The sequence below is a fragment of the Dinoponera quadriceps genome, unplaced genomic scaffold, assembly GCF_001313825.1.
Source record: "Dinoponera quadriceps isolate SergipeBrazil2010 unplaced genomic scaffold, ASM131382v1 scaffold616, whole genome shotgun sequence".
Taxonomy (NCBI): domain Eukaryota; kingdom Metazoa; phylum Arthropoda; class Insecta; order Hymenoptera; family Formicidae; genus Dinoponera; species Dinoponera quadriceps.
The window spans coordinates 2,882,136-2,891,733 of record NW_014555184.1 but is presented as its reverse complement, the minus strand read 5'-3'; the positions used below and the strand labels follow the sequence as shown (position 1 = coordinate 2,891,733).

Genomic DNA, 9,598 nt, shown 5'->3' with positions numbered 1-9,598 from the left:
ATTTATACAACGCCGATATAAACAGCCGGAGGAAGGTCCGCGCCGAATGGCTATTGGGGGCAGTGATTTATTCTGGGTTATTGTCCTGCACGGGGTTTTTGTCCTGGGACTTGCAGCGGTGCAAACGGATACATCATGGCTGCGACGCGCGCCCGAAATGGCAAGAACGTACACGGACCGCTCTGCGCTTACGACATTTCTTGGACCGGATCCCGTGCATCTTTTTCTAACGCGGACACACATACCGGGTGTGGCGATATTACAAATTCCGAACGAACGAACCGTTAACACCGGTACGAATTTTCTGGCTTGCTTGAGGAACGACGTCTGTAAGAAATGACAATGATGTAACTCGAGCTTTTTGACGTTCAACCATTTCTGGTTAACAGCCGCGATGTAGTCCAATGACCATCAAATGATGAGCGAAACCACATATAATAACAATATAAGTATAATAATATTAAAATTTATAAACAAATAAATTATATCTGTAAAGTGTTGGGATTTTTTTATGACAAAATTTTTGTTCATGATATTAATTTGATTATTTGCATAAATTTTTTATCTTGAAAAATCTTTATTCGCTTTGAACTAATGAATAATGAAAATTGTCATTTCATCGCAGCTCACTCAGAAAGAAGAAGTCATTTTACCATAGCAGTTTTACGCTGAAAAAAACATTTTTGATATTAGTAACTATAATCGTATTAATAAAAAAATTATGGTAAGAGGAACCATTTCTCTAAAAAGTGTTACTATAGCGTCAATGATAATCTTAACCATGCATATTGCTATTACTATATTATTTAGATTAAAACCAGAAAAAGATATAGTTAGTGCCGAAAATGATTATAATTTTCGAAGTAATTTTAAAAGTAGGATTTTTCTTAGTATATTAAAGAAGGGAGAACTAGAGATAGTGCTAATCGAGAACTTTGCAGCAACGGTTGTAGTCACCACAGGGACCTTGATGATATCATCTCTATTAATTATCTCCATTAATTAAGCAACGATTAGTCCAAGCGATTATCGTGTCGTGGATGCTGATGCTTGTCATTTAACGTATCTCTTATGTGAACCAGATGCCCATTTTTCTGCATCCTTTCGAAGAAGAAGAAGAGAGAAACTGGATCAGTATCATCGATCAATTTGCGATTCAATTTCCGCGATTGTTGAAGCTACGAAAATTAACGAAATTCTAGTCGACAGATAGATCAGTAAAAGCAATACGTTGGAAAAATTATGAGGAAAAGTTCCCCGTGAAACTCGAGTTCAACATATTCTGTGTTTTACAAGAAGCACTTTAGATAAATCAATAGTGCATCTTTTGAGTGCAACTTACTGTTTATATCAAATGTGTTTCTGCTGCTATCGACATTAGCGATTTGATAGATACTGTTAGTGATGAGTAATTGTACAAGTTAATTAACTTTACCGATGATTCTGTAACCGAGATAGATAACTAGAGGTAGAGGTAGATAACTAGAGATAGACAATCGTAGAAAGCAAAAAGTAGATATCTTTGAATATATTCTATATATATCTCTAATTTTTTATTATTTTTTTATTATTTATGATTTTGTTATTAAATATAATTTTTTAATGATAATTAGTTAAATTTAATACAAGATAATTAACATAAGATTAATATAAATTAGTTTTTCGAATTGAAGATAATTTTAACCATCCCCACCGGTTATTCAACGAAATATTCACAATATTCGCATTCCAACCCAGAGATAATTGTTTTAGCTTTGGACAAAATCGCCTCTCGACGCCATTCTCCCATCAATTATTGTTATTGCTGATCAACGTAGCATTGTTATTAACCCCTTAGTATATTCAAAGGCGATATATGTACATATAATACATCGTGAGACAGTCTGCCGCGTTTTTACTTGATATTTGATATTATCAGTGGTATAGATTTTTGAGGGCATAAAGGACATAAAAAACATATTCATGCATTATATAAATTATGCATCAGATTCATCTTTCGATTTCATCTCTCCTCAAATTGTAATTATTACGCAGAAATAAACATATTCTTTTTTTCAAACAGAGTAAATTAATTTCATGTTCGTTAGTATTACGCGTAAATAAATCGCAATGCAAAACACATTGCGACGTTGGACCATTATATTCATTGTTATCGCGCTAAAATGAATTTTTCGATCAGACGAACGATTGGGAATACTATGAGAGCGAAAATAAATGAAAGTTCCTAATGATCCTGCGATTTTAAATCACCCATTTTATCATTCGCGTTTGAAGGATAAGTGGGTGTAAATTACAAATGAAATATAAGTAATTGGCGGCGCGGTACTGCCATACCAGACTCCGAAACTGCGCGGAATTTACGAGCCACGCCATGTAAAGCCGTAACGATATAAATTTTTGATTCCGATAAACTTCTCGACATAAATCAATAGCCCGCGATAGCGTAAGGAATGGTGGTAACAAATAAAGTTGTCGTTCGATATTTATATGATCGTTACGCCTACGAGATATTGATAGTGGTGCAATAAATTTCCGCGCAAGATTGTAGAGGAGATCGATTAATAATAATAATCCGCATTAAGGTAAAATAACAATTTAGATTATATCGTGGATATGCATCGATATGGAAATTTCTCGCGCGGCGACTAAGCTACGATAAATTTGACTTCTCGGCCGTTACTCAGCTGGTTAATTTCAGCGAAGTATAGAAACAGCAGGCGTGAATTGAATGGAATGCGACATGCTCGCTCAGTTTATATCGCAAATACTAGATAAAATCTACGAATACGAGGCGTGATAGGCCATTGAATGCAATAGGCTTCCCCAAAGTCTATCGACTTTTATATCTTTCGAATACGCACGAAGTTCTGATGCCGATTCAACCTTCAAAGGATAACAAAGGCGGGTCGATAAATATATGACTATTAATATGAGAATTATGCCGTAGTCCCGTCTAAATGGACAAACTATGTCGTCCAGATGGACAAACTATGTAATCGTGTTTCTGCTTGCTTTGCCAACAGAGTTCATAATTCCCGCCCAAACTGAAAAGGAGGCCCGCTCGCGCCTTGCAGCGCTGCGTACCCACTCATTGTGTTTTCTATTCTCGCAGAGTCAACTGGCTTCATTGTTTGTTTACGTTATTTTTCATAATATATTCCTTTTATGACGAAACACAGGAGGAATCGATTTCCGAGTTCTTCGAGGAGGAGTAAACATGAACACAAGGAGAGATACAACAGGAGGTCGCGCTCGCAGTCGCGTTCACGTTCTAACTTATCTCGGAGGTCACTGCGTAAAAACTCAACGAAACATTCAACCCATCGTTCGTTGTCTTGTGAACGATTAATGGAAACGATGAGCGAGTTTCTTAACTACATAAAGCGTCATGACCCTCCGTCACTCAGCGAAGTGTCGGAGGATATTGAAACACTAGCGAGTCTTGTCCAGTCTGAGGACATCACGATATTCCTGGACGGACCTTAGCAAAGTATCCGCCATATCCGAAATGTAGGTAGACGAGCAGACGGCCACTAGTAGCCGTGGCGACGAACCAGGTATATCCCCTTCGTAGTTTCGACTCGAGGACTTGATATGAAGGGAACCGACCGCTCACTCCTATTGTATTTTTCTCTCTTTCCTTGCGGCGATTATTTCCTCGTTACCTATTGAAGCAACGAACATCGTCACTTTCTCTAAGCTTATTGTTACAGCCAATATCGAGGACACTAGACCCGGCGAAAAAAGACCTGAGTCAGACACCGCTTGACCTGGAACTGTTCGGAGAACAATCCCAACTGCCTGCTGTGGCATCATGGTTACCTGTGATTCTTAATATTATACCAAATCCGAGGTTTATTCGGACCTTGGGAAAGATATGAGAGGTAATCTCCTTGCCAAGTATGAACCATGGGTGACCTAACGTTCCTTAGCCCACCAAAAGTGAACAAGGAGATTCTCCCTAACCTGGGCCCTGTAGTTATCGCTCGAGATAAGCATCAGATAGATGCTCAAGCCCAAGTGAGAGCAGTATTAAATGTCCTTGGTAAAAAATCCTCTGGAATTTCGGAGCTTTCAAAACTCGAATGTTTTCAAGCTTCAGCAGAAGATAAGTCCACCGCAATTAAGATCGCGGAGGGTATCCGCCTATTAGCGGACCATCATTTTCGTCTTTCTCAGACGAGGAGGGCTTTTATAGTCCCGTCTCTGAACTTCTTGGACAAGACCGCATTTGACTCGGCCTCTATTGACGACTGCCTTTTTGGAAGTAATTTTGCCGAGGAAATTAATGCTGCGCAGTCAGTTGAAAAAGTAGCTCGAAAAATGATTAGAAAAGTTCACCAGCCTCCAGTTCAACAGGCCCGACATCCAATAACGCAACAATTGAAGCAGCAGAACAATGTACTTTTTCACGAAGTGCAACGGAAACCGGAAAACACGAGACCCCTTCTTCGCAAATTTTTGTCGGCACATCAATCGAAGAGGGACCTTCGTTTGATGAGCCGCAACAGGAGATCGTCTTTCCAATCTAGAGTTCGAACCCGGCATTAAACCTAGCAGAATCGGCGAATCGCTTGGCACTTTTGCGGACAGATGGAGAGAGATAACTTCTGATCCTAAGGTGCAAGCATTAAAAGGCTATAAAATTCTCTTCTCCACAGCACTTCAACTTCGCCCCTCTTTGAGAGAGCCATCATTCTCTCTAATTGAGACCGAAATTTGTACTGCCGAAATCAAGCGATTATGTCCAAAAATCGTCGATCCTTTGGAGGATCAGTTTCTATCTTCCTTTTTTCTAGTTAAGAAATCTTCAGGAGAAATGCGCTTCATCTTAAATCTACGAGACTTGAACGCGTACATCTCGCCTCCACATTTCGAAGTGGAAAATTCATATATAGTGGTTCGATTCATGATCCTGAATTGTTGGATGGCCTCAGTAGATCTTGAGGATGCATACCTGTTAGTACCCAGTGCACTCCTCTCATAGAAGATTCCTTCGCTTCAAATGGAAAGGTATATTTTACGAATTTACCTCCCTTTTGATTCGTCTATGGCACCATATATTTTCACAAAAATTCTATGTAATTAAGATATTCAAGGAGAAAGGTTTCCAATCAGTTATACACCTAGATGATTTCCTACTTTTAGGTTCTTTTGAGAACGAGTGCCAGAGAAATATTGACGCAACTCTTAACTTGCTCTTATCTTTAGGTTTTCTGGTAAACTATGTCAAGTTGCAGCTTAAGCCCTCATCTAAATGTAAATACTTAGGATTTATCTTTAATTCAATCCAACAACGCTCCAAACGTAGTAGTCCAATGGATTAAGGTCTGGACTATTTGGAGGCCAAAACGCTTTTGACCAAAACATATCGATGTTGTCAGAAAGCCAGTTTGGAACCAAGTGGCTCATGTGAGCGGGTGCGCCGTCTTATTGAAATATGTACGGCCTTTCTGAGGCTATATTCTCCATCCAAGGCTTTACTACCGTCGATAAAACTTGCATGTACACCTCTTTTATGACCGTTTCACCCTTCTCAAAGAAATGAGGCGGCATGAGCATCACGAGCACGTGGATGCTCGCTGGAAACTGTCCTGGCTACAACAGGGACATCTTCGGATCTTGGGCGAGCCAACGGTCGTTCCTACGATTCACCTTGTGGCATCCACAGTGAAAATCTTTTCGTCTGAAAAAATCTGAGGCGGCCGGATGCTTCGTTCTTGAGCGAACACAGCAACAAGCAGCAGTGGGCAACTCTCTTGATCTTGACGTCTTCCGAAGCATTTGTCTCACTTTAATGACGTAAGATGTGTATCTCAGATGAATCTCTTGAATTGGCCGCCTAGATCGTGTGATTTAACACCGCTAGACTATTTTTTTTAGAGCTATGTGAAAGATAAGGTCTACTCTAATGCTCCGCGAACGATTCGAGGGCTCAAGGACAATATCAAAAGATTCACGAAATTGAGCCGTGATTATGCGAAAATGTGAGAATGTGACAATATATACATTTGTTGTCTTCATTTATCTATGATGATAAAACGCGCTTAACTAACTCTCCCTTAAACGTAATAATTTTCAGCCATGAATATTCGCAATGTATTTCTATATAATTAGATTCTCTAATTTTCCCATTAATTATATCTGCTTCTTGAAACATTTTTTTTATTAGCACTTGGCTAATAACCAAACACTGAAGTACATAAAAACAGTGAAGAACGAAGAGAACAAAGAAAAAATATTGACAAAGACGAGTTAGACCTTGAGACCATATAGGCGATACGTTGTAAACACATCTATCGTAGCCTAAACTTATCTATTAGATATACTTATAACTAACGGAAAGTTAAGCGCATATGTATGACCATAGACATAATAAGAATAGATTGAGCATGAGGCACGAGAACTGAAGATCGGATAAAAAGAGAGGGACGATAGATGCCGTGTAGCTTTCTCTCTCTAATGAGGGAAGAATGGGAAAAAAGAGGGTTAAGAAAAAGTGAACAGCTAAATATTCTTTCGTTCACATATCAGAAAAAGTTATATAGTAATGAGAAAATTAGTAGTGCGTGAACGATCGAGTATTTAGCTGCTGCTCACTCTTTTTTAAACTCTTTCTCCCCATTTCCCCGCACTTTCTTTCTCCACCCACTCTTTCCTCATTAGAAAGAAAAAGCTACACAGCACCTATTGTCCGTCTCTTTCATTCTGATCTTCACTGCTTACTAGAGGACATGCTCGGTCTATTCTTACTATGTCTAGGTGCACGACAAAGGATGCGTTATATTATTAGGTTATCCGAGAGTTCGTACGAGTTTCAGCAGATATCTCTATGAGCGTTATGTAATCTGTCAAAATGATTGAAAGTATATGATGTCTATATCGTTTAATAAGTGATATTTCAACGCGTCACTTAGTAAATGTTTGCTTATTTTATTTTCCGAGTTATCGTCCCGTCCTTCATAGATTTGTTTCTGACATTTCGTGGACATTTCAGTTCATTTTATGTTGCAACCCAAGATTGCCGCTCCTGCCCTGGACTTCTCTTCATATGAGCCCATTGAACGGTTGAAAAGCGGGGCTCAAATGAGCGTTCCTTAAATGAGAAAAACGTCATATGAGGGAGGATTCATGATAGATAGGCAGACTGCCAAATTAAACTGATTCTTATCACGCTATCTCTCTTGAAGTTGTTGAGATATCTTTAAATTTCTATGATAATCTCCTTAAACAGAAACCGGGCGCAATTAGGAAGAATTAGTTAATCAACCATTCCAAAACGCAAGTTCATTTTTGCTCTTCCCTAATGACCCAAAACTCCTAATGACGCTGTCCATTGTGTTTTCTCCATATTTCTCCATAAATATATTGACTTAAATGTAGATAGAAGTAGATGTATACATAAGTTAACGTTAATTATTTCCCGTGACACCCCGTGATCCCCATATAATGAAGATTTCCACGCGAGATACCGCCGAATTCTTACGTATGCGTCGAAGGAAAATACAAGGCGTACTTGGACTCTTGATCCTATTTATATTGACCACGAAACAATGGAAGAATGTGCATCCTTGGACGCGAGACAATAGAGTCCTACGATATGCTATTACGTTATATCCGTTCTCTCTCTCGTGAAAAATGTGGAAACGTGAATAGCGTGAATCATTTTTTCGTATCAATTTGCTTGTCGCGAATCGTCGAATAGGGAAGAAAATCCCGGCGAAATAACGCCCCGCGATATGTTCGACATGCGGCTGTGTGTAAAGCAACGTAAAATATTGCGCGTTTGCTGAAGCAAGAATCATTATTGATTCTTCAAATCGATGTTCGCATCATTTCTGCAAACGCGGCAAATTACCCAGATTTGTTGCGCCGTCGAAGACGATTGGGTCATAATTGTGCGTTGCACTTCATGAATTGCTCAAATGAATTCAACCCGCGTTTTGGTCCTACTTTTGTAATTCTCAGATGTAATATCGATTGTAACTTTATCTTTAAAATAAAAAAATTATCTAACGATAATTTTATCTGGCACGCGCGCTTCGAACATATTCAACAAAATAATAGGCAATAAGCCGAACTTTATATAAAGAAAAATGGCTTCCCTCACAGCACCGAATATTGCAATAAGATTATTGGGTGGTTATAAACATGGTCTTATACATTTTAATGAGAATGTAAAGTGAAAAATTATAGTCAGGAGAAACATATTCCTAGAAATATTATAATGTCAGTGGTAATAACTTTACATGCATATTGTTACCACTTTTTTCGATTAAAACTAAAAAAGAATAGTCGGAGATAAAAATGACTATAATTTTAGGCTTTCTCTTGGTTCATTCTATATGATTGAATATATATTTTCGTTCAAAATTGAAGGGCGAATCCGACAAACTCCACTATCCCGTTAAGACAAATTTGCGCTAATTGATTGAAACATTCATTCAAATGGATCCGCTCATAGTTTAGATTCAACATTTTAGTCTTGTGATATCCCCAGTGGTAGTATTTTCACAATCGTTTCGAATAAATTTTTATTTGCTTTAAGTAAGACTTTACTTCAAGAAATTTAAAGAGCACGATAACTTTTGATGCATCCCAATGCGCGATTATCCCTTTTATCAATGCGAATATGCGGGTATTCATTCCGAATCGGGTGCGAGCTGTCGAACGTGTCAAAACATGATTTATAGACACGAAGCAGGTATACCGAGGGCCTTTATTGTTCAAGAACTTTCTAAAGTGCAACAGAAAAGAATGCATGAGGCTTAACAGCTGTTATAACGTTTTCACATTGCCAAATATGTGCTAAAATACCCAGGTACACGAGTACTCGGTGCATTGACGAAAAGGTTAAAAGTTATGCATTAATAGATAACTTATTGTTTTTATTATGGATTTATTATAGTTAAGACTCAAAAATTCCTACAAAATCTTGTTATAGAATAAAAAAATTATTAATATATTATTACACAGAATATATTTCAGGAACGAGATTGACAAATCTGAGTATCTGATTTTTGTAATCACATAACGTTATATTTTTTGAAAAATGATTGGAAGCTTGAAAGAAAAGAAACCCCGAATACTCAGTATTTTTTATTGAACTTTAATTTTACAACATTTTGTACTTATTAACATCTATTCCATTCAGCCAGATCTATCAATGTAAATTTAGTCAAATATTTACTAAAAATTTTGTTGATGAAATGGTATCAGGTTTAATACAAAATCTGTTAGGTCAGACATTGTAAACAGATTGCCAGCGGAAATAGGGTAAAACTAATATAATATGCAGGCAGATTGATGTCAAAAACCAAGTAAAATTTGCATGAAAGTTAATTGTTAGTTAAGTTAAGAAATTAAACACCAAATTGATGTCAAAAACCGAGCAAGATCTGTGCGGCGCGGTTTGGCGCCATATTGATAAAAAACCAAGGAAAATCTATTATTTCAATTTAAATCTATTATTTAGTTAAAATATTATTTAAATTTAAAATTAAATGAAAAAGAAATATTTATCATTTATGTCAAAGGGAGAGAGTAGAATCCCGAGTAGCATAAATTAATTGGTTAACCGTTGCTTAACATTTGACCA

The 9,598-nt window shown here is 37.5% G+C and overlaps 1 protein-coding gene across 1 annotated transcript; it reads left to right on the top strand.

The window, feature by feature from the left end:
- The first annotated feature begins 3,909 nt into the window (after positions 1 to 3,909).
- On the top strand, positions 3,910 to 5,223 carry LOC106743212. The gene is made up of 2 exons (XM_014616841.1): positions 3,910 to 4,401; positions 5,212 to 5,223. The coding sequence occupies exons 1-2, from the start codon at positions 3,910 to 3,912 to the stop codon at positions 5,221 to 5,223; spliced, it is 504 nt and encodes a 167-aa protein (XP_014472327.1).
- Positions 5,224 to 9,598: the final 4,375 nt, after the last annotated feature.

Coding starts and splice junctions, on each gene's coding strand:
- LOC106743212 (XM_014616841.1), top strand. CDS start 3,910: ATGGGTGACCTAACGTTCCTTAGCCCACCAAAAGTGAACAAGGAGATT.